Source organism: Penicillium atrosanguineum (genome assembly GCF_028827265.1).
Source record: "Penicillium atrosanguineum strain IBT 20685 chromosome Unknown utg000001l_segment0_segment0, whole genome shotgun sequence".
Lineage (NCBI taxonomy): Eukaryota > Fungi > Ascomycota > Eurotiomycetes > Eurotiales > Aspergillaceae > Penicillium > Penicillium atrosanguineum.
The window spans coordinates 3,559,105-3,582,062 of record NW_026623133.1 but is presented as its reverse complement, the minus strand read 5'-3'; the positions used below and the strand labels follow the sequence as shown (position 1 = coordinate 3,582,062).

General features: G+C 52.4%; 11 protein-coding genes across 11 annotated transcripts; 6 read left to right on the top strand and 5 right to left on the bottom strand.

Moving 5' to 3' along the window:
* Positions 1-303: 303 nt before the first annotated feature.
* On the top strand, positions 304-1,947 carry N7443_001395 (Set1-mediated histone H3-K4 methylation subunit Swd1; the record flags this gene model as incomplete). Its single annotated transcript, XM_056881451.1, has 5 exons — positions 304-373; positions 422-483; positions 541-629; positions 679-819; positions 879-1,947. 5 exons carry the CDS (start codon positions 304-306, stop codon positions 1,945-1,947), a joined length of 1,431 nt encoding a protein of 476 aa, XP_056746689.1.
* An 820-nt stretch (positions 1,948-2,767) lies between these two features.
* Positions 2,768-4,082, bottom strand: N7443_001394 (class I SAM-dependent methyltransferase; the record flags this gene model as incomplete). Its single annotated transcript, XM_056881450.1, has 2 exons — positions 2,768-3,659; positions 3,742-4,082. The coding sequence occupies 2 exons, from the start codon at positions 4,080-4,082 to the stop codon at positions 2,768-2,770; spliced, it is 1,233 nt and encodes a 410-aa protein (XP_056746688.1).
* A 2,025-nt stretch (positions 4,083-6,107) lies between these two features.
* N7443_001393 (WD40 repeat domain-containing protein) lies at positions 6,108-7,756 on the top strand (the record flags this gene model as incomplete). Its single annotated transcript, XM_056881449.1, has 6 exons — positions 6,108-6,408; positions 6,633-6,732; positions 6,856-6,922; positions 7,012-7,349; positions 7,425-7,551; positions 7,613-7,756. The coding sequence occupies 6 exons, from the start codon at positions 6,108-6,110 to the stop codon at positions 7,754-7,756; spliced, it is 1,077 nt and encodes a 358-aa protein (XP_056746687.1).
* Positions 7,757-8,455: 699 nt separating this feature from the next.
* Positions 8,456-9,331, top strand: N7443_001392 (putative transcription initiation factor TFIID, 31kD subunit; the record flags this gene model as incomplete). The annotated part of the gene is made up of 1 exon (XM_056881448.1): positions 8,456-9,331. The coding sequence occupies one exon, from the start codon at positions 8,456-8,458 to the stop codon at positions 9,329-9,331; it is 876 nt and encodes a 291-aa protein (XP_056746686.1).
* Positions 9,332-9,975: 644 nt separating this feature from the next.
* On the bottom strand, positions 9,976-10,517 carry N7443_001391 (uncharacterized protein; the record flags this gene model as incomplete). The annotated part of the gene is made up of 2 exons (XM_056881447.1): positions 9,976-10,241; positions 10,358-10,517. 2 exons carry the CDS (start codon positions 10,515-10,517, stop codon positions 9,976-9,978), a joined length of 426 nt encoding a protein of 141 aa, XP_056746685.1.
* Positions 10,518-10,973: 456 nt separating this feature from the next.
* Positions 10,974-11,917, top strand: N7443_001390 (rRNA-processing protein UTP11; the record flags this gene model as incomplete). The annotated part of the gene is made up of 2 exons (XM_056881446.1): positions 10,974-11,069; positions 11,147-11,917. The coding sequence occupies 2 exons, from the start codon at positions 10,974-10,976 to the stop codon at positions 11,915-11,917; spliced, it is 867 nt and encodes a 288-aa protein (XP_056746684.1).
* Positions 11,918-12,786: 869 nt separating this feature from the next.
* On the top strand, positions 12,787-13,799 carry N7443_001389 (uncharacterized protein; the record flags this gene model as incomplete). Its single annotated transcript, XM_056881445.1, has 2 exons — positions 12,787-13,435; positions 13,492-13,799. Coding segments are annotated over 2 exons (957 nt in total), but the record flags the coding sequence as incomplete, so codon positions are not given.
* A 404-nt stretch (positions 13,800-14,203) lies between these two features.
* On the bottom strand, positions 14,204-16,933 carry N7443_001388 (histidine biosynthesis protein HIS4; the record flags this gene model as incomplete). Its single annotated transcript, XM_056881444.1, has 3 exons — positions 14,204-14,403; positions 14,458-16,029; positions 16,087-16,933. The coding sequence occupies 3 exons, from the start codon at positions 16,931-16,933 to the stop codon at positions 14,204-14,206; spliced, it is 2,619 nt and encodes an 872-aa protein (XP_056746682.1).
* A 327-nt stretch (positions 16,934-17,260) lies between these two features.
* N7443_001387 (zinc-binding alcohol dehydrogenase family protein) lies at positions 17,261-18,516 on the bottom strand (the record flags this gene model as incomplete). Its single annotated transcript, XM_056881443.1, has 5 exons — positions 17,261-17,443; positions 17,496-17,866; positions 17,923-18,132; positions 18,190-18,325; positions 18,406-18,516. The coding sequence occupies 5 exons, from the start codon at positions 18,514-18,516 to the stop codon at positions 17,261-17,263; spliced, it is 1,011 nt and encodes a 336-aa protein (XP_056746681.1).
* A 1,586-nt stretch (positions 18,517-20,102) lies between these two features.
* Positions 20,103-21,794, top strand: N7443_001386 (glycoside hydrolase family 47 protein; the record flags this gene model as incomplete). Its single annotated transcript, XM_056881442.1, has 4 exons — positions 20,103-20,323; positions 20,384-21,431; positions 21,483-21,657; positions 21,709-21,794. The coding sequence occupies 4 exons, from the start codon at positions 20,103-20,105 to the stop codon at positions 21,792-21,794; spliced, it is 1,530 nt and encodes a 509-aa protein (XP_056746680.1).
* Positions 21,795-22,164: 370 nt separating this feature from the next.
* Positions 22,165-22,620, bottom strand: N7443_001385 (anthrone oxygenase family protein; the record flags this gene model as incomplete). The annotated part of the gene is made up of 1 exon (XM_056881441.1): positions 22,165-22,620. The coding sequence occupies one exon, from the start codon at positions 22,618-22,620 to the stop codon at positions 22,165-22,167; it is 456 nt and encodes a 151-aa protein (XP_056746679.1).
* Between the last annotated feature and the right edge of the window lie 338 nt (positions 22,621-22,958).

Below are 22,958 nucleotides of genomic sequence, written 5' to 3'. Positions count from 1 at the left end.
GGCGGTATCTCTTGGCAGAACTGACAATTGCGTTGGTCGCCTCCGTGTTCAGGCCGAATTCAGGCATCAGCGGGGACCGCTTTAGTGCCGTTGCTGACCGCCTTGGATTTCTCTCCGTCCGGGATTCGCGCACGCGATGCTGTATACAAGGTGTCAATCGCAATAAGTGGTTGGCGGCTTAGTCGAGCCTGATATTACCTGCACAGACTCCAGTCTGTACTGGATGCTTGGTGCCGACATCCTGGTGGTGCTCCCATGCTGGGAACTTGATCATTGACTTCGGCAACCCTGTGTGTCGCCGCAATGAATCTGTCCCTCATTGACCCGTTCGTCCTGGCCCAGGACTACCCGGACACGTTGACGGAGACGCTCAGTACGTATTTCATATATTCTACAGCATTCAGCTGCTAACAAAGATCAGAATCCGGCCATGCGACATGTCTACGGTTCAATCACACGGGCGAATATCTAGCATCCGGACGGGTTCGTGTTCGGCAACTACGGTTGAATAAAAAATTAAGGGCTAACATTGTTCTGCAGGTGGATGGTACTGTGGTGATTTTTGACATTGAAACGAACGGTGTGGCGCGCAAGCTGCAGGGTCATACACGCCAGATCCAATCAATTAGGTATTATCTATGGCGTCTTCACGAAAGGCGGTGCTAACCCCCTCAATAGCTGGTCTAGAGATGGACGGTATCTCCTCACCTCATCCCAGGATTGGAAGTGCATATTGTGGGACCTACAAGACGGCTCGCGTATACGGACGGTCAGATTCGAGGCGCCTGTCTACATCGCCGAGCTTCACCCATTCAACCAGTACGGTCTCCCTCTTCCATGCTGTGCGACTCCACAGAACCTAACTCCTCCCGTTCCAGTCTCCTCTTTGTGGCATCCCTCTTCGAAGACCAACCCGTCCTGGTCGATGTTTCCGGTGACAAACCTAAAAAGCGCATTCTCCCCTCTGCACCCCTGCGTCCTCAATCCACAAATGGCGAAGAAGTCGACCCAGCCGCCGCCGCAAAACAAGCAGCACAAGACGCAAAACACTCAACATGCGTCACGGTCTTCACATCATTTGGAAACCACATCATCGGAGGAACATCAAAAGGATGGATCAACATCATCGAAACAGAAACGTGCAAGACAATCCACTCCATGCGTCTCTGCAACGGCGTGGTAATCCTCCTCCGTCTCGCCAGCAACGGCCGAGACCTCCTAGTCAACAGCTCAGACCGCGTAATCCGCACTGTCATAATGCCCGACCTATCTCAACTAGGTATCGGCCTCGAACCATCAAGCATAAAACTCCACGTCGAACACAAATTCCAAGACGTCGTCAATCGCCTCAGCTGGAACCACGTTACATTCTCATCAACCGGTGAATTCGTCACCGCCACAACATTCATGAACCCAGATATCTACGTCTGGGAACGCAGCCACGGATCTCTAGTCAAGATCCTCGAGGGTCCACGTGAGGAACTCGGTGTCGTCGAGTGGCATCCCCTCCGACCAATGGTCGTCGCCTGTGGTTTAGAGTCCGGCTGTATCTACACATGGTCAACAGTCAGTCCACAGAAATGGTCCGCCCTAGCACCTGACTTCGGCGAGGTCGAAGAGAACGTGGAGTACATCGAGCGCGAAGACGAATTTGACGTCCACCCAGCCGAACAGGTTCACCAGCGTCGTCTTGATCTAGAAGACGAAGAGCCAGACGCTGTGACACTCGACCCGGTCAAGATTGACCTCGACGCGGAGACAGGCAACGTTTTCGGTGTTCCTGTCCTCATGGATATCTCCGACAGCGAGAGCGAAGAGGAAATCATTGCCGTTGGCCCTGGTACCATGCGTCGACGCACGCCCGGTGGAGGGAATACAGGTGATAAAGACAGCCAGGCTGGTGCCAATGGTACATCCCGTGGTGCAGCGCGAAACCGACGGCGGTGAAAGGCCTCTATGGTTATATTTTCCTTTTGTCTGGTCTTGGGACCACACGAAAATCCATTTGCATCGACAGGGCGTTTGTGGGCAGGGTATTTGGCGTTGGGTGGATTCAGGCTTTGCTTAGTCTTTGGTACAGTGATGCACTCACCCACTTCACACATTTGCAGTAGAGACAGAGCTAGTCGAATACTAAAAGTCTGGTATGACATTCTTCATTCTGGTCGACACATCGTCTTAAGGAGTCCTGGAGGGTGCCCATCTGAAAAATACCAATCACTTCTTATCATGCTACGGGATCACAATGTGGAGATCAAGATAGATCAAGGACATGGTATCTTGGGTAGGTAAAAAGATATAGATGAGTTGCCTGGCGAGCAAATCGACCACAGAAGCCAAGGCGCAAAACCTGGGTATATCACAAGCCGAAATATAACAAAATCGGCTCAAACGCCACATGAAATGCTAAAAGAACGCAGAAGTAAAAGGAAAGGAAAGTCCCTAACCAAGACACATCGAGTGAGACCATGGTCCATTCATGATATGTAATCGTCCATTGGGCCGGTCTGTGGATGTCGGATCAAGGCTGGGTTCTATTCGAAAAGAAGTTTTTTTTTTGGTTGCATGGTGCAACAGCGTAGTCGTATAGTCATCTTTTGGAGGCCGCGTAAGAATCATGAGAGTTCGGGGGGGCGTTCGAGAGGACTCTGTATGTGAATTCTTTTGTATTGATGACTTGCATCGTTGAACTCTCTCGCCAGATCATAGTGAAGAGCCGTGACGAAAGGTATAATCAAGTGATCCATGTCTTGTGGACAGACACAGACTAGTCGGCAAGCGGCTTGCGCGCCTGATAGATATGCAGGATATTGTAACAATGAAGATCCTTATTGAAAGCCTCCGCCTTGACATCCTGTGCAAGGCGCTGGATCTTGTCAAGAGGCCAATCGTAGACGCGGCTGAAAGGAGCCAGGCTAAGGGATTCGACACTCTCCGAGATGGCAAGGTTGTACCAACGAGCAACCTTCTTCTCATGCTCGTCATCATGCCAGGGGTTCATAGGCAGACCCACCATCTGGTGATCAATCTCCGTGAAGCCAGCTTCCTGTAAATTGCGAATTGTATCACGTGAGCTATGCGCCAAAGGTCGCTGCCTATCCTCCGTCGCGCGCTTCAACGCAGAATACCAGTGCCGAAGGGCGAGACCACCCAAGGACCTATCATCACAGCGCGGTTCGAAGTCGATTTCCACCTGCTCGAACCAGGCGCCCGGGCGGAGATGAGCGAAGACCCGCTTATAGAGACTCGGCCAGCTCATGACGCTACCGCTGCCCATCTGCATATGGATCAGATCCCAGGAGTCCTCGCCCATGGCCCAGGGACTTTCGAAATCGAAGGGAGCGTAGAAGTCGCAATTCTTCGGGCGATTTTGCGGTTGGATAGGCGCGAGGTCGATGCCGACCACGAAGGAATCGGGGTACTTGTTGGCGACTTCAATGCTCCAGATTCCGGTGCCACAGCCAAGGTCCATAATGCGCGAGTTGCTTGGATGTGGTGCGTAGATTAAGCCGTCTTGGGCGCGGGCGGTCGTGAGGAGCTTGTGGAAGATGTCGAGGCGGTCTTGCTCTTCGTCGTCGCATGGAAGCATGTAGATGCCCTTGCGATAGCCATGGTACATCCGACCGTTTTCTGAATATGCTGGGTACCTTTCGGGTATCCTGCGATTGCGTGAGGTCAGTCATTGGGCTCTCACCGAAGTCATTTGGGCATGCAACCATGTCCCAAGCTGGAGAAACTTACTTGCGATTGGAGATGATTACGGGAGGTGATGAACGGGAGGCATGAGAGAGCTGCGAAGAATGAGACGCGACCGAGCCGTTACTGGTGAAGCGACCCATGGGACCCCTATGGTCCCTCTCAGCGGGATCTCGGTCTGTGATGGCATAGATATCCATGGCGGTAGATGTCTGCCTTGAGCGAGCCCGCTCGCTCATTGGCACGGACTGAGCATGACTGTAGTACCTCGAGTGTACGGCATCGCTGGCGCCCGTCGACTCCGACTTGTACCTCTTTGGAGGTGGTGGGGACACCATCGGCGGCAGCCGTCGGCGAAACCCATGTTCATGTTCGTCCGAAGGCATTCGCGGGTATTGAATCGAGCGCGCTATAATGATGTTTAGGTTGAGCTCGCGACTCGTAAGTCGTGGAGAGCGACGAGGGAGGACGTTCGATCAATGATCGCACGTGAATGACAGCATCGAAAGAAGCAGCCGAGAGGAAACAAGAAACAAGAAGCTAGAAGCCAGCTGAAATGCAGCAGCACGCAAGGGTGACCGAAATAAATACTCCGAACCGAGCGACGGTCCGTTGAGCTATACGCGAGGATGGGGGGAAGCCCAGAACCAAGGAAGAGTGGGCTTTAAGGTTGTGTAGCCGCTGGGCTGGGCTGGTTTGGTGGGGACGGTGAAGCGAAAGATCAAAGTGCAGAGAGATCAAGGGAAAATCAGAAATACTGGGTACTGGGAACTAGGAAAATAACCGACAGAAGTACAGAAGTACAGGGGGGCAACTTTCTATACCATGCATTCACATCCACGGTGGGTATCATCCCTCAAATAGCAAATACCTAGACTAACTACAAACGCCCGGGTAATAATAAAAAGGAAATGAAATCACCCACAGAACCCAGATCACTCAAAGAACCCAAAGAACCCAAATCACCCAAGCCTCTCCAGACCCTCGGGTTCGACCGTGCATCCGTGTTGCAGGTCTAACTGGGTCCAGGATCCTCTTTGAATCCGGGTCACTCGAGACTCCTTCCCCTCTTGTCCTCGGGCGATCAAGTCCCCCACTGACGGTCCGCGCATCCCGTCTGGGCCTGGGTCCAAGCCATACAGCAGTCATGGTTCACCCTCTATATATTCTCGAGCCATCAACATGACATGACCCGAAATTCGTCATGTCTACATGCCCAAAAGTCTATCGGCGCGCACCCGAGCACCCGAGCTGATCCTCCCTGTACCTCTACCCCCTCCCCAGACTACCGGGTCGGCCGATGCAACGCTATGGATTGGCCCCCAGTGTCCTAATTCAGTGTTTTGTCATTTCATCCACTGCCTCGGGACCCTCCTGACTCGGTCCTCCCAAGCCCCCCATCACGTTAATGACGGACCATCATCTCATCTATCACTTCTCTACCTGACACCGGCCAATGCTCCTCTTTAGCGCAAGCTTAGCGTCTCAGCACGCCCCAGGGGATTGTCGCCTGCAAAAAATTCGTAATGGTCCCAGCCGAAAGGAAAGGAATCCTGTGGCTGGGAAGCCCCGTCCAACACATCGAATCCACCAACAATGCCCCAAACCAGAATCGTCCACGATTCCTGATGTGCGGTCTCCGCGCCAGGCTTGTGGGTCGTCTCCCGCTCAGGATATCCCCGGGAGACTGGGTTGCTTTTCGCTTACTCTGTACTCTCCTTGCAGACGGAGATTTGCAAATCACGGACCCCACTTCGCTTATTGCGTAAGTGTTTGCCTGATGACCTATCACGGTGTCGATCAGATCCAATGCCTTGGATCGCTACTGGTCATTTCTAGATGTCTGCATAATTTATTCCATTCGGGTTTTGTCTAGGAATAGATTTGTTTGGAGAGCAGGCGTATTCTCATATGAAACCACGCGGCTGTCAAAATTATACCCCGGAGGTATTCCCAAACAGAGACCTCCAGTGCATAATATACTGAATGGCAACCCCCGTAACAGCCGATCAAAGCTGAAATGCCTCAAGACTAATACACACAGGTACAGGTAAAGAAGCCCAGGTGTCCTGGGACAGATAGAGCTCAATCGTAGTCGGTGTACCTGTACCAACCGCAATGTATACAATGCGGTGACGGGAAGCCCCACGTACCAGGATTTTTTTTCTCTTAGCTCCCGACCTCCGTATAGAGAACCACGCCGAAATCTCCAATTAGCTGTATGTTACGTCGATCAACACCGTACATCGGACCTCACATCTTGCCTCGAAACAAACATTAGGGTTCCACTCAAGGGCTGATCAACTGCGCCTCTCGGCCATAGGCGACACATCAGCCGCATCCTCATCCAGCGTACAAGATACGGCGTACGGCGTACGGTACTGGTCTATATCGCAAGGCCACCTTGAAAAATGCACACACTCCAAGCCGTCGCCTCCTCCTCACTGGGCTTACCGGGTGATAATTACATTTACAGCATCGCGGCTTCAGCGGGATGCTTTGCTGCTATCTCGTCGGATGATTCACTGCGCGTTTTCGACGCCGCTAATCTTGACCGCGTGTCTGTGATCTCAAACAAGACTCACGATGGCGTCTCTTCGCTGCGCAGCTACACCGCTGGTGATTCCCAGCTGCTGGTCACCGGAGGCCGGGAGGGTAAGGTGAAGGTGTGGGATGTTCGGGCCGGGAACGCGGTGGTCGAGATGGAAACGGGTGAGTCGGTCTTGCTTTCTATTGTGTCTTCGGGTTTCTGCCCCCCCCCCCCTGCTGGGTTTAGAACTGTATCTGTACACCCCCGCGGATCTGCTGGAGGGTGGGCAATCGGGCAGGTCTTTGGGTGTCGGAGTATTTCTACGTCATGGGTGCATGGAAGGGCCTGATTGGGGGCGAGATGTTTCTTTTGGGAGTCCATGTGGGCTAATTTGTCGCATGTATAGCGAGAAATGCTCCTGTGCTTTCTGTGGCTTGTAATCCGGAGACGAATACCGTTGTCGCGGGTACGGAACTGGTGTCTTCCCAGGCGGTTGTTGCATTTTGGTAAGTTCTCTCCAGGCTTCACTTGACCAGCTTTTGCAAGATTGTTCTGCCCATGATTTGCCTTCCAGTTTTCCAGATTTATGGAATATCTGGGTTCATAGTTCGCGTTACTAACTCAAACAGGGACATCAGATCACCCCAAGCACCCCGTCTCCAATATGTGGAGAGTCACAATGACGATATCACAGAGGTAAGCGTGTACCTACCAACAATCAGTCCACTCGCCCCAATCAGTCTTTGGACAAGCGCTAATTAGACGGCATCCTACGTGTCGTACAGCTCCAATATCACCCGACCCGCAGCAACATCTTACTATCCGGCAGCACAGATGGGCTAGTCAACATCTACGACACAACAGTAACAGACGAAGACGAGGCACTCGTACAAGTCATCAACCACGGCTCAGTCCACCACGCCGGCTTCCTATCCGAGCGCACTATCTTTGCGTTAAGCCACGACGAGCATTTCTCCGTCCACCCAGCCACAGACCCGGATGATGCTGCGGAGGAGCCCGAGCCCGTGCATTTCGATGATGTCCGCGAGTCGCTGGGCTGCGAATACGTTGCTCAGCTCTGTATCGGTAGTCAGGGGCCGTATATCGCGGCCGGTAACAAGATGTATGTGTAGCTGAGAATGTGGGGGAGGGGCTTCCCCAGCCCGTCTCTTGAGTCTGCTGCTAACCTTCTGCGTAGTGATCAGCGTTTGGATCTGGTTCCGCTTGTGTCTAGCCCGTCGTGGCAGTTTGACCCGGATAATCTCTGGCGTCTCCCTGGGGCCCATGGCGAGGAGGTTGTGCGCTCTGTCTACTTGGATGAACAGGTTTGTCTTGACTAACTATCATTGTCTGGCCTTGTACCTTGGCTAATATAGTGATTCTCAGAGTCAATCGGTCTTCACATGCGGTGAGGACGGATTCGTGCGGGCATGGAAACCCGCTGATGGCGACGATTCCCAAGGTCAGGCCGGATCTGCGAAGACTTCACGGAAGGATAAGAAGCAGAAGGATCGGTTCAAGCCGTACTAGGGCGGATGAATGCAGCTTCGGCAACTATGTTCTGCTGTGTAGCATTGGGAGTTGGCGGTGGGCAAAAATAGACAGGAATAGGAACTTCCAAGGCTTTCTAATAATGGTGAACAACTTTCAAATAGATTTAAACATTACCCATTGCTCAAAATTCTTTTGGATCTTATTTTATCATGTTTCTATCGGGTTTGAAAGTGTGGTGGTTTTTAAAACTATGGGTATTTATTTCATGCCCTCAATATATACTTACGTTCTAACCGTAGGAGCACTGGAGTCTTATAATCAAGAATTGGCTCAATAGTGTGTTTAGCTACCAAAAGGGTGCAGATGGCTCAAGCAATATTCAATTAAGAGTAGAACTGGAGCGAGAAATCTCTGGATAGCCAAGAGGCACATGAACAAGGTGCGCTTCATGTCTGAAGAGAGTTACTAAAATAGGTTAGCGTGTCATCGGAGCTCCTGCGCTCTCTTTTCGGCTTCACCAGATCCTCCATTACGCTCTACCACCCCAATCGCGACAGTCCACGCTCGTCGCGCTTCCTATACTGGGAACCTAAGAAGTGAACCCGCGCCAGTACTGCTGGCAGATGCCCTTCGGCCCATTCTCTAGTCGATCGCATTGAACCGTCGCCGACCGACCAATCTCTCACTTTCACCCACCGCACCCCTCTGTGCAGCCTCTGGACCCTCTCATTCATAATGGCCTCTCCAAGCCAAACTCAAGGCTCTGCGCCAGCCACCCAACCTCTCACTCCACCCGCAGAGTCATCTTCAGCAGCCAACGGCGTCACCGCACCGGCCGCATCCCAGACACCCGCCATGCCATCCACAGCCCCTACCACATCAACCTCACAACCACCGCCCATCCCAGGAACATCCCTCCAAGACAGCGGCAAATCGCGACGCCCGCGCGATGTCCGTCTCGTACATATGCTCCTCGCCTCACTCGGTGTAACAGCCTACCAAGACCGCGTGCCTCTTCAACTCCTCGACTTCGCCTACCGCTACACCTCCAATATCCTCCAAGACGCAGTGCATCTTGCAACAGAAGGATATGCCAGCGCTGTTGAGGGCACAACGGGAGGAAAAGGCTCGTCATCCGCGGAAGTCAACAGTGTCTCATTGCCTGCGCTGCGGCTGAGCATTGCGTCGCGACTGCATTACCAGTTCCAGACTGGGCTGCCAAAGGAGTTTTTGATGGATGTTGCATCGGAGAGGAACCGGATTGCTCTTCCTGGTGTTTCTAGGGGATTCGATGCTGCTGCTGCACCTAATGGGGCGGCTCCGGGGTCTGCGAATCAGAGCGTCATGATGGCGGGCATGCGGTTGCCGCCTGAGAGATTCTGTCTTACGGGAACTGGGTGGAATTTGAAGGATGAGTGGGATAGTGAGGGCGAGGAGGAGGAAGACTTGCCTGATGCGGCTCAGCAGCAGGCCATGGAGGGTGCTGGGGCTGAGGAGGACAATGAAGGGGATGAGGATGAGGATGGCAAGATGGAGGATATCTTCGGTGAAGATACGGCTATGGGGGGAACGGGCGAGGGAGACGAGGACCAGAAGATGAATGATGCTTAGAGCCGAGCTGGCTCGTCTTTTCTTTGCCTTTTTGTGGTTCAATACTTGGGCTGGACGGTGTTACTGGTGCCTGGTGTTATCCCATTTCCAATCATCTTCAAGGGTCGCTTCTGCGATCCAGAGAGGATGTTTGGCTTTTTTTTCATGCCGAGGAATTCTAAGGCTCGAGATATACACGGACTGACGGGTCACAAGGTGTCAGTCAGTTCCAGAAAATAAAATGGAGATGACAGACGATCTGGTTAATTGAAACCAAAGATGCTTTCAAGTTCTTATATACTGTACATAATCGAGGGTCATCCCGTCGTCCCAATTCGGGATGACCATGCAATAAATGCCCTGAATAACGCCTGATTTCCCATTGTACGCCGTGAGGAGAGAAGACATGTGAGCTCCGCGTCTAGTCATGACCAGACAGGAATTGTGGCCTGGGTTCGGGCCGGAAAGAAAGATGCCCAGAGTAGGACGCTCATCGAGCCATAAGATGCCGAGCATAGCAATCTTTCATCTCAACCCTCCAAGCCGAGTCCACCGACTCAAATATGACCCCAGACGTCAATTCAAAAAAAAAAAAAGATATACACCCGCGTGAAAGCGGTGGTCAAGAAAAGAAGAAGAGAGGGGGATATCAAAGGTGGAGTCAATCACCTCCCCTGAGCCTGCTGACGTTGTCGCTCCTCATCTGCCCTCATCATGCGAATGACCTCCTCGCGGCGCTTCTCAACCTGAGCCAGATCTTCCTCCTTCACGCGTCTCCGCTCCTCGTATGTTGCGAACCACTCCTCACGTGCCCGGTCTTCTTCCTCGGGGTTGTTTGCGTGAGCGAGCATGCATGAGTTCATGGCCAGGCGTTGTTGCCGGCATACCCAGGTAGCGGTGACAGTTCGGTTGACGGCGCATTCGGCGAAGGCTGGATGGGGTTGGGTTAGTCAACGTCTTTCGTGGTTGATTTGGAGTGTCGGTGGGATGATGAATGTTCGTGAGGGGATGGAGCTGTGACACAGGTTTAAGAGAGATTGAACGTACCCTTGATTTCAGGAGCGCAGTGGCTTCGTACGCGCTTATAGTAGAGCTTCTTGACTTCTTGTTCTTGGGCCGCTGATAGCGGCATCGGGTTGCGGAGATTGTATTTGCGAGGAGTCGACGGTGTTGATGAGGTATCGGGGGATGCAGATGATGTAGCCATTGTGACTGAGGAGCTCGATCTAGTGGATCGAGGTTGAGACAGGTGTAGGTCGGAAGTGAATGGGACGTTGGTGGTCGGGGGTGGGTTCGGTAGATCGGTTTCAATGGGTAGGTGATGAACGAATTGATCACCGTGGTAGAGCGACAGGAACCGAGTGGAGCTAAAACTTCACTTTGAAGCAGATTTCCGCCCGATATATCGAGAAGCTTGGAAGGTGGGAGTCGAGATGTGTTGATGCGGAGCGCGAGGAACCGAGTGACGGGCGGAGAGCCAAAGGCGGAAGCAGAAAAAAAAAACTTCCGTACAACCTCCAACTCTCATACCACTCTTCTTACTTGAACTTTCGACTCTTTTTTTTCGCAGTCTGGGATACTGTGCCTTTTGATTTCAATTATTTGATTTTACTTTTATCTACACTGCAAATACAACAGTCACACAGTCACACAGCCACACAGCATGTCTTCTATGCGCAACGCCGTCCAGCGGCGCAACCACAAGGAGCGTGGTCAGCTCGGAGGACGTGAGAAATGGGGTATTCTCGAGAAGCACAAGGTTGGTTACTCCTTCTGTCTCTGTTGGAATTCGCGACAAGCAGCGCAGAACCAGAAAAAACCTAACCTTCGCAACAGGATTACTCGCTTCGCGCAAAAGACTACAACGCCAAGAAGTCAAAGCTCAAGCGCCTCGAAGAGAAGGCGCGCGACCGTAACCCCGATGAATTCCACTTCGGTATGATGGGAGACAAGGACCGGACACAGGGACGTCATGGAAGAGGCACCATCGGACGAGACTCTGCTGCGGCTCGCGGGTTGAGCCACGATGCTATCAAGCTTCTCAAGACACAAGACAAAGGCTACCTGCGAACAGCTGGTGAGCGCATACGTCGGGAAATCGAGCGCCTGGAGCGCGAGCAAGAATTGCAGACCGAAATGAATGAATCCCTTGGCGTGAAGACCCAACAGAAGAACGAGGACGAAGATGAGTTTGATGGCTTCGACTCCGATCTTGACGATTTCGATTTCAGCGCCCCGCCAAAGCCTAAATCAAGCAAGGTGGTGTTCGCCGACGACCCAAGCGAACAACGGGCTTTGAAGAAGAAGCGTATTCAAAATGATGACTCTGTGGACGAAGATGAAGACGAAAAGCCTTCCGACACTAAAAAGACCGCCAAGCAAATTGCAGCGGAGCGCCAAAAACTGCAGGAGATTCGTCGGGCTCGCAAGCTCCGAAAGCGGGCCGTTGAGGCCCGAGAGAACAAGCTGAAGGCGCTGCGCAAGCAGTTCTCCGAGATCGAGGCGGCTGAGCGGGAGGTCGATTACCAGCGGTCGAAGATGGATAACTCCGTCGGAGGCACGAACAAGAATGGCATCAAGTGGAAGATTCGTGAGCGCAAGCGCTGAGTGGATCGGAAATCGCCCCGTTACGAGTTGATGACGGCAAAAATCATACATCTCTTTTCATGTACATAGATACCAGCATATCGCCTCTGCATAGCGGATTTCACGCCGCCTTACGTGAGCACAGAGTCGGGCTTACTGAATGAACTCAGTCGGGCTCAGGCTCGGTGACCTCGCTCTGAGCCTTCCAGTGACAGATCACCGATGCCTATTGAGCACTGGGCCAGCACCCAGACTGCTACTTCATACCGGCGCGGAAGCCAAGAACAGTTGGCACTCGCTGCCGAGTGATCGAACAGCAGACGCTATTTGAGACAGATAATTTGAATCACTAAACATACGTCTGGATCCACGTGCTCTTTTCCCTTTATATATTCTCAACATGGATCAGGTCTTATGATTCTACCTCGTTGCTTAGATTCAAACACATAGACTCAAATCATACAAGTGCGCCTATACAATTTAAAAGGTATCTACGAATTTAAATCTCCATTGGCAATGATCGTGGATCTATTGAAAGAAAATAAGAATACGGAGAACAGATCGACAACCGAAGTATAACAGTTCCGCATTGGATGGTTCCCCCCCCCCTCGCCATTCACAAGTCCGCAATTGTTAATTTGACCACCCTAGTGGCATAGGAAAGTAGGGTCCAAGTTCAAAAATACCTCGTCATTCTCATTTCGTGTTCCCATCTCGTGTTCCCTTGCCTCATATAGTAAAGCACTCCGACATAGGAGTAATCCCCGCTCGCTGATAGGAGCCCACTCGATCTGATTATAAATTGACCGCTGACTCAGGCTATCTTTTATCGGTGACTGCAAAATGTTGCCACCCCTCACTGAACCACATTTTCTCTCCCTTCCACAGAGGTTACCCTCCATACACTCACAATGGCTCCCTCCTTCGTGACCATTGATACTAGCGACGACCTCGACATGGCTCCCGCTCCCCCCAAGCCCGTCGACGTTCCACGTACTCTCCTCCTCGCTCCCCCCTCCATCGCCACTCACGAGGAGAAATTACGAGCTGTCTTCACCACCTTCGACCGTCAATCCACAGACCTTCAGATGCTCGACCGCCTCTCCGCAGGCTTTGTCTCCCTCCCCGCAAACACATATGACACTGTGCTAGTCCTCACCGACTCAGACGGCTCACGGCGCACCGAGGCCCTCGCCCTCCTCACCCGCGATGTATACACCGCCCTTGTGCCGTCCATGAAGCCAGGCGCAAAACTTGAAACACAAGATAAAGCACTCGACATGTCCGAGGCAATGGAAGCCGTCCTGGCCGGTCTCGTACAGACAGCCTCTGGCTTCGAGAAACCCAATTACGAACAAGCCTCCGTCGCCATACCCCTCAAGTTCGGCAAGAAAAATAAGACCGCCCCGCCTGCTATACCCGCAATGGGATTCTCAGACGACTTTAACATGAACAACCACGACCGGGATGATAATGACGAGTTTATTAATGAGGACTCTCTTCTTGACGAGGACGATTTTTCGAGACCCATTATGCCGCGTATGTCTCTTTAACCCTATACTCTGATCCATCTATACCCATTCTAACTTTCACAGCTCCAGAGTGTCAACCGAAGACCGGCCGCCGGCGACGAGCCTGCAAGGACTGTACATGTGGTCTCGCGGACCGCCTAGAGGCAGAGGATAAGGAGCGTCGCGCAAATGCAGATAAGAGCCTGAACGTGATGAAGCTAGGCACAGACGACCTTGCTGAGGTAGACTTCACAGTCGAGGGCAAGACAGGCTCGTGTGGTAGCTGTGCGCTTGGAGATGCCTTCCGATGTGACGGGTGCCCTTATATGGGTCTTCCTGCATTTAAGCCCGGACAAGAGGTGCAGATCCTGAACGATATCGCGCAGTTGTAAAAGAATTTATTATGGTTAGGGGTTGGCGTGGTTCGGATCATCGGATGTTCGAGCTCGAGGCCATGCTTCGGGGCGTTTGGTTGATGTTTTTTTTTCTCGGTTTATTAAAGATACCTCGCGGGACTTGGTTCCTGCGATAATCCTACTTACTACCCTGGGCTTGGACTCATACTTTTGTTCTTTTTCGTTTAGCCGCTGTAGAGAATTCTGCTCGTGCACTAAACTATGTGGATACCTGACATCATTGGGCATCGCCCTTAGGCGTTAACGCCAAATATGTATAGGTGGGCCTATGTACGAGGGGTAATTGAAGATGCCGATCATTTTATTGCCGCTATTTTGGTTTCATTGCACATTGCATCATGATAAGAATGGAAACAGAAGTAAAGCAAGGCGCTCAAAATCTACGAGCGGTCCTTTTGCATGTGAGCGACGCGAATGCTGACAGCCCGCTTGTGGGCATCTAGACCCTCGACAGCAGCGAGAGTCTCGACTGTCTTTGCGAGACTCAGGAGACCGTCGGCCGTCAGGTTGGAGCTGGTGATGTGCTTCAGGAAGGAGCCTAGGTTGACGCCGGAGTATTGCTTGGCGTAGCCGTAGGTGGCTAAAGGAAGGTGTTAGATTATGAGACGAGAGGTATATGGAGTGAAAAACTTACGCAAAGAGTGGTTGACACCGGCAGAGTAGTCACCAACACTCTCGGGGGTCCAAGGACCGATGAACACGCTACCGGCGTTCTGGACCTTCTCGACGATGGCCTCGGGGTTCTTGACCTGCAGGATCAAGTGCTCGGGAGCGTAATCGTTGCTGAGAACCATGGCCTCGTTGATGTCCTTGACGACGAGGGTGAAGGAGTGTGCAAGAGAGCCGCGAACAATGTCCATGCGAGGAAGGGCCTTGGCCTGGGCATCGACCTCGTCCTCGATGGCACGCAGCTCCTGCTCGTTCAGATCGACGGCGATCAGGATGACCTGGGAGTCGACGCCGTGCTCGGCCTGACTCAACAGGTCAGAGGCAACAAAGGCGGGGTTGGCGGTCTTGTCAGCGATGACAAGAACCTCACTGGGGCCAGCGGGCATATCGATGCTAACACCGGCGGAAGTATCATTGGACACGAACATCTTCGCTGCGGTCACGAACTGGTTACCAGGGCCAAGAATTTTATCGACCTTGGTGATGCTCTCAGTACCATAAGCCATGGCAGCCACAGCCTGAGCACCACCAGCGAGAACAATGCTCTCAGCGCCGACCTTGTGGGCGACGTAGACAATCTCAGGCGAGATGCTGCCGTCGGAGCGAGGGGGAGAGGCCAGGACGATCTTCTGGCAGCCGGCCACCATGGCGGGAACACCCAACATCATAGCAGTGGAAGGCAACACGGCGGTACCACCGGGAATGTATAGACCAACACGTTCAATTGGACGAGAGAAGCGGGAGCAGACGACACCGGGCATGGTCTCCATCGTCAAGGCATCATTGCTGCCCTTCTGAGCAGAGTGGAATCTGTCAATGTTGCCAATACTAACATCAATGGCCTCCTGAACGTCGGGTGTCAACTTCATGAGCTCAGCGGGGAAGGGAGCCTTGATGACGGGAGAGGTCAATGAAGTAGCCTTTTCGAACTTGTGAGTGTACTTGAGCACGGCGGCATCTCCACCTTCACGAACATCCTGAATGATAGGCTTCACCAGAGCAACAATGGCGTCGTTGGACTTCTGAGAAGGACGCTTAAGGAATTCCCCGACCTCGTTGGCAGGGGTCGAGGCAGTAATGACACGCTGCATTTCAATGCGCGTGGTGCGGTCCTCTGCTGCTGGCTGCGCAGGCGCAGGAGCGGGAGCGGGAGCAGCGAGCTTGGACTCAGAGGAAGTCAGACCAGCCTTCTCAGCCCAAGGGCCCTTGGCGTCGCCCTTTCTCCTCTTGACCTTGAGACTCTTAAGGTCGAGGTTGCGCTCAATGTCTTCCAAGGACACACCGGCAGCAGTGCACCTGGCGAGAGCGAAGTAGAACAGATCCGCGGCCTCGAAAGCAATTTCCTCCTTGGTCTTTGCCTCGCACAGCTCCTCGGCCTCCTCCATGACCTTGGCAGCGACGAGCTTAGGCTCGTTAAACAGGCGTGCGGTATAAGATCCGGCGGGGGCATCAGCTTTGCGTTCGTGAAGGGTCTTCTGAAGACGAGAAAGTCCGGTAGAGGCACCGAAGCAGGACTCAGTACCGAGATGGCAGAAGCCTAGGTATGAGTCAGTACAATTAGCTAGAAATGGAGAAAAGGGGTTTATCATCTTACCTCGTCCGGTCTGCTTGACGACAAAGACCAGGCAGTCAGCATCACAGTCGTAGCCAATGCGAATCAATTCCTGGGTATCCCCGCTGGACTGGCCCTTGTACCACAGCCCGCGCTTGCGGCTCTGGTAGACACCGGTGCCAGTACGGATGGCTTCTGCAATGCTCTCGTCGCTGCTCCACACAAAGCCCAGGCAGGCTCCACGCTCATCGGTAACTGATGTCGCGTAAAGGCCGTTGGACTGGTCAGTGACTGCGCGCGAAGCAATTAGCTTGGCAGCAGAGATCTGACCCGACGCCTCCCGCTCGACGGTCAACGCCTGAGAAGGAATGATAGTAATTGCATTTTTCTCGATAGCCGATTTGACTGACTCCTCCGAGACGGCCTGGTTACCGAATGTAGTGTAAAGGCGAGGAGAATCGGAGCTAATGTTCAACTTGGTGGCCGCGGCGGAGATCGAGGCGGGAGCAGTACAGACGCTGGCATCGTTGCGCTCAGAGGCATTGGCAGCGATCCATTGCTGGAGAGTGTCCAACTCGGCATCTGACAGGGCATTGACGAGTAGACGTGATGAGGGAACCGATTGTTCCTGGGAGAGTGCGGTCAATTGGTCGAGGGTAATGAGGATCTTCGCGGCACCGGCGTTGAGGACATCGACAAGGTCGCCGGCGGAGGAGATGGCAGTCGCGTCAACAAAGACATCGAGGTGGCGGAAGTTCTGGCGCAGGAATTGCTCAGCCTCAGCGAGACTCAAGACCTTCACCAGCACTCGCCCGAAGTAGGCGATCTGCTTGATTGAGAGCCCGGAGGTGGGGTCAGAGGGGTACGAGATAAGGAATGGCGTCGCCATGGCGTATATATGTGGAAATGAACACAAAGGGAGGGAGAATAAAGGGATATGAAAACCCCCAAGCAATTTGGGGTACAAATGCGAAGTGTGGAAAGGTGGAAAAGTGAAAGGCCGATGACTCTTGTTACCTTTTTTTCCGGCGTCCCGCTAAAGTTATCTGGGGCCGCTGATTCATCTCCGCTCTCGGCCTCGCCATCTGCTGTCCTTCGTTTTACTGCTCTACAATTCATATCGGAATGGGTGCCGAAAGTCTTATATTTTCAATTTTAATCTAGGGTTGAGCAAGGGTATCCATGATACCTTCATTCTAATTTGCCTTACTATCCTTCACAGCTCATACACAATCTTGTAGGCAGAAATGACGCCATCGCGGTATTCCTGGAAACCCTCAGGCACTAAATCTAACCCGTGAAGTACCTTAGACTTATTCGGCTGGATTTTACCCTGCTCCAGCCACAGGGGCAATTTTTCAAATAGCTCACTAGAAAGTCTGTGATCTTCCTTGTGGGCCTGGTTTTCATTAGCCTGAATCTCTCTATAAAGAGTCATCGAGGTGACTTACCGGCCAGTAGAAATGAGCATATCGATGATCCTTGAGGAAAGCAGTCCACACAAGTACATCTGTAACATTTGTGTTGGAGGTGACTTGCTCTGTGTTTGCCTTGCCAGGTCGAACAGTGCAAAGATGTCCCTGGCGATCGCCCAAGGCCCGAGAGGAAATGGATGAAGATGAAGTGTTGCCGATTGTATCGAAAATATGTTTGAGGCCCGGTGCAGCCTCTTGAATCTTTTCGATTACCTTTGCGTCGTTGTAGTCGAAGACATGCTTGGCGCCACAAGAGCGAACGAGGTCGGCGTTGTGAGGACTGCAGGTCGTGACCACGTCGAAGCCGCAGAGAGAAGCCAGCTGAATAGTGTAAAGACCAACACTTGCTATTACTTATTAGTCAATTTGCTATATAGCATATAAGAGGGGTGTATTGACTTACAGCTGCCTCCCCACACGAGCACACTAGTGCCCGCTGCCTTGGAGCGGTCGAGGTTCAAACAGTCCTTGGAAAATAACGCAAGCCATGCCGTAGCGGCTGCCAATGGAACAGTACTGGCCTGCTCCCGAATGATACCTTTGGGCACTTTGAAAGAGATGTTCTGGTCGGCAATGGTGTACTCGCTATAGCCACCGAGGCTAGGAATCTCACCTGAAATATTGTCAGATAATGCACGGCTCACACAACATATGTATGCCCAGCGCCTACCTCCCCAAATGAGTCTTGCTATAATATCGCCCTTTGCGAGGCGAGTGACTCCTTCGCCAAGCTTGGTCACCTCACCGACAAAATCGCATCCCAGAACGGCCCACATTGCCAAAGGCATTTTTATCGAAGCTTTGGACTTTCGAATACTTAGCTCTCCGTCTACATGATCTATGATGGAGACTTGCCGTCCGTGGGATTCTGAGCCACATGCGATACCTTGACCTGGACTTGTCCTTTGCCGGGAATAGGCAAAGGAAGCCGTTCCTGGACCAATTGAGGCTCGCCCGAACGCGTGCGGACGATGAGAGTGTTAGATGTTGCTGCCATACTGCCAGTACTTGTTGGGTTGAGATTTGACTCTCCTGAAGGTCATCTTCGAGAGAGTTGATGCAATGCAGTAACTTATAGATACTATCGTCCGGAGAGAAAGCTGACAAATGAGCCCCGCCTCCAACCCTGGAAGTGGCAGGCGCTCCAGCGCTTGCGCTTGCAGATGCCGGGCTTGATGCTTCAGTTGGCATGAAAACCTGCGCTCCCTGGAGAGAGCCCTCTTTAAAGGCATCAAACGAGCTGCGCATGTTTTAGCCTTGCATCCAAGTCAGACCCGACAATGACGAAGTTGTCTCGGGCTCGTCAAATCCAGAGTCTAAGCTATGGTATTTCCCCTAGGCTTAACTTCAATTTATTATCACACTCGATCGCCTTGTTTGTAGAAGGGCTGCATACTATCATTCGCTCCAGATCTCCAAGAAGCTCTAGAATCTTGATCACGGTCCCACTGATCTCCAGGGCCAACTTCTCCCCCGTCTTACTTATTGAGAGCACAACCCGATCCGATCGGGTTGTGCCTTACATAGAAGGGGGTCGCGAATCACGCATGGGAATCCACGTGCTGAGCATCGCAGGTCGTTCAATGGCCCTCGCTCAAAAGGACCAGAAAATCAAAGGAATGTTCAGGCCGGGCCAACTAGCGCTGGACCCTTTGCTGCATCAATAAGGAATGCCCCGGATATACAAGCCAATACTTCCAGGAATATTCCGGGACGTGGACCCTGCAAGATTGAAATAGTGTATTGATCACAGCCAGATGCTCAAGGATATCCCGAAAAGGATTGGTCTAGCGTTAGCGCGTGCTCGAACGAGCACGGATCAGCCTCTCCACGCTCCTTGCCTGCTACCATAGGCTGGAAAGGCACAAAGCTTCGGACAGAAAGCCATGAGGGGTATTTCCTTGGCCTTGTCAGTGCGAGTGCATGTTTCTGCTTCCTGCGCCACTAATGGAATAGTGCGTCGGGGCCCTGACTCGTGCGTCGTTTGTGTCGGTCACTCGGGATGAAGATCCCGGGGAAACTCGAAGTCAAAATCACTATAGCATCGTGGTTTCCTGGGAACATGCTTTGCAATATGCGTCGAGGAAGTCAAGCTCAACTTCGGGAGAATACAGCGAGGCGCGAAGGCTTCAACAACATGGCATGTTCCATCGGAAAGGCCGGGTTCAGGAGTGCATACCTCCGAACCAAGAGGATCTCAGCACAACAGTGGGGCGTCCTTGCAGATCCCCCCGTCAAGACCCCTGGAAAATGACGATGGACCTTGCAGAGAATGGGATCGGAGTCCAGGTGCGCAGGTCCTCCTGCCCCCCTTGGTCCCAGAGACCAGTGGCCAGTGACCAGAATGCAGGTAAACAAGATCGCGTGTGACGGCATCCCCTTTGGTTACCACCTGGTCCACCCTCCCTCTCCACCATTCTTAATTATTGATCCACCTTTATAAGTCGCTTTGACCCAAGCTACAACTGGGTGGTCTCTCTTTCGCGACTCTGCTTACTCTCCTTTTGTAATCCCTGCTTCCCCCGCTCTTGTTAATTATCCCTATATTCGCCAATACCTCTCGGGGCCGTCTTTGCACAAACGATGCGCGCCACTTCTCTTTTGCTAGCGGCAGTGGGCCTGGCAGGTTCAACTGTTGCTCATCCGTTTGGCGAGACCGAGGCCGTCCTCGGTCCACAATTGCAGAGCCAGGAGAAGGCCGATGCCGTGAAGGAGGCCTTCCAGCATGCATGGGATGGGTACATGAAATATGCATTTCCTCATGACGAGCTGCATCCTGTGAGCAATGGATACGGTGATTCCAGGTGAGCACTTTTTACGATAGACTACATTTGGGAGCATTCAAAACCGACAGTCAACTATAGAAACGGATGGGGTGCCTCGGCGGTAGATGCGCTTTCGACCGCAATTGTCATGGGCAATGCGGATGCTGTCAACACCATTCTAGACCATATCTCGAAGATTGACTACACTCGGACCCCCGACGGAGTCAGCTTGTTCGAGACTACCATTCGCTATCTTGCCGGCATGCTGTCTGGCTACGACCTGCTCACGGGCCCGGCCTCGGATCTAGTCAGCAACACTGAGAATGTGGACAACCTTCTCACCCAGGCCAAGAACCTAGCAGATGTGCTTAAATTTGCCTTCTCAACCGACTCCGGTGTCCCATACAACAATATCAATATCACATCCAAGGCAAGTGACGGTGCGACCACCAACGGCCTGGCCGTGACAGGAACTCTAGTTCTCGAATGGACGCGTCTCTCGGATCTATTGGGCGATGACGTGTACGCTGAGCTCAGCCAGAAGGCAGAGTCGTACCTGTTGGCACCCCAGCCCTCAAGCGGAGAGCCCTTCCCCGGCCTCGTGGGCAGCAACGTCTACATCAGTAACGGCGAATTTGCCGACGGCGCCGTCTCGTGGAACGGCGGTGACGATTCGTTCTACGAGTACCTGATCAAGATGTACGTGTACGACCCCAAGCGATTCGAGACGTACAAGGACCGATGGGTCCTTGCAGCAGAGTCGACCATCAAACACCTCACGTCGCACCCGAAGCCTCGTCCCGAGCTGACGTTCCTTTCTTCGTACAACAACGGCAACTATGATCTCAGCTCCCAGCATCTGACCTGCTTCGATGGCGGGAGCTTCTTGCTTGGCGGCTCCGTGCTGGGTCGCCAGGATTTCATTGACTTCGGCCTCGATCTTGTTCACGGCTGCGAGGCTACTTACAACCAGACTTTGACTGGTATTGGCCCTGACTCCTGGGGCTGGGACCCCAAGAAGGTTCCGTCTGATCAAAAGGACTTCTACGAGCGCGCAGGCTTCTATATTAACAGCGGCTACTATGTCCTGCGCCCCGAGGTGATTGAGAGCTTCTACTATGCGTACCGCATCACCGGAAGAGCAGTGGTAAGTGTGAAATTCCCCTTCGTTACGTCTCAAGAAAACTAACAAGGATAGTACCGTGACTGGGTGTGGAACGCTTTCGTAGCCATCAACGCCACCTGCCGTACAGACTCCGGCTTCGCAGCCGTGACAAACGTCAACGCAAAGAATGGCGGCTCCAAGGACGATAACCAAGAGAGCTTCCTCTTCGCCGAGGTCATGAAGTACTCATATCTCACGCATGCAGATGGTATGTCCACTTCCAGCCGAATTCCTAAACATTGGTACTAACTATTTGCAGATGCCGAGTGGCAGGTTCAGCCAGGCGACGGTAATACCTTTGTGTTCAACACAGAGGCCCACCCCATGCGCGTGAAGCACACCTGAGATCTGGTTCGTTTCTTCTTCTATTCTTCAGTAGATAATCATCTATCACGAGGTTTAAATAGCTTCGAGTATCTTTATAGTGATTAAACGTGCTTCGGTCTCAAAGCGCAGAGTAATTTTGTAGATCGAAATATGTAATTTAGGCATGTCCAGACCACGAGTGAGTGGATGGAAACATTACTATGGTACGAGCCACATTTCACGTACCCCAGTGCGTTGAATATTATCGGCCACGGATGTTCAAGTAGGTAATTGTGATGCAGTAAGAGGAGGGACAAAATTAACCCGCAAACATAGCTCAGGCTAGTAGAAGATCATGCGCCAGTCAGATTCTCTTCCAGTCCCACTCTTGATAGCTAGTTGTGATATTTCAACGATCCAGAACAGCCAATAGACCCACAATACCACCAACGAGAGGCAGCAAGCCCCTCAGTCCAGTCAAGGTTGCCCAGTGGGCGAGAAGTTGCTTCGAGGTGTTGTGCTCCGGCTTCTGCACAGAGGCATTTGGTGACATTTCTGCCTCGGCTACTTTTGCCAGAATAGAATGGTTGGTTGGGAGCATGAAGAGGAGCGTGAAAGGAACAATCCCAGTGACCAAGGACGCGGCTGCGCCAAAAAGAAACATCGAAACTCGATCGCCAGGGGTTCTACTGGCACACCAAGCGAGGTATGCAAAGGCGCTTGAAGAAACAACTGCTAATTTCGGGTTCTGAGAATGACCGCATTTATACAGGCGGTGCCATATTTGAAGTATCGTGCCAGTAGACAGCCCGTCTTCAGACTGAGCTAGGAGGATAGGCACGGTGACCAATCCGGAGGCACTCATTTTTCCTGTAAGATGAGTTAGCTCATTGTGTCTGGCTCAGACATCATAGGTAGAATAAGAAAAAGCCATATTCGGAAGGTTCAAGCATAATCAAGAAGGAATACGGGAACTGTCAGGGCTACTTGCCTGAGAGCCATAACGCCCCGGTTATCGCCACGACCTCGACCGTGTGCTGAGCCGATACCATTTCGTTTTCACTGGGTTGCGTCCTTTGGAATCAGACCTTTAGAATCAGACCTTTGGAATCAGACGGCAGAAGATATAGCGTATTTAACTATGGAAGAGGGGTAGGCGCCGAAGATGCAATTCAATCACATCTAGAACAAAAAGCAAATATT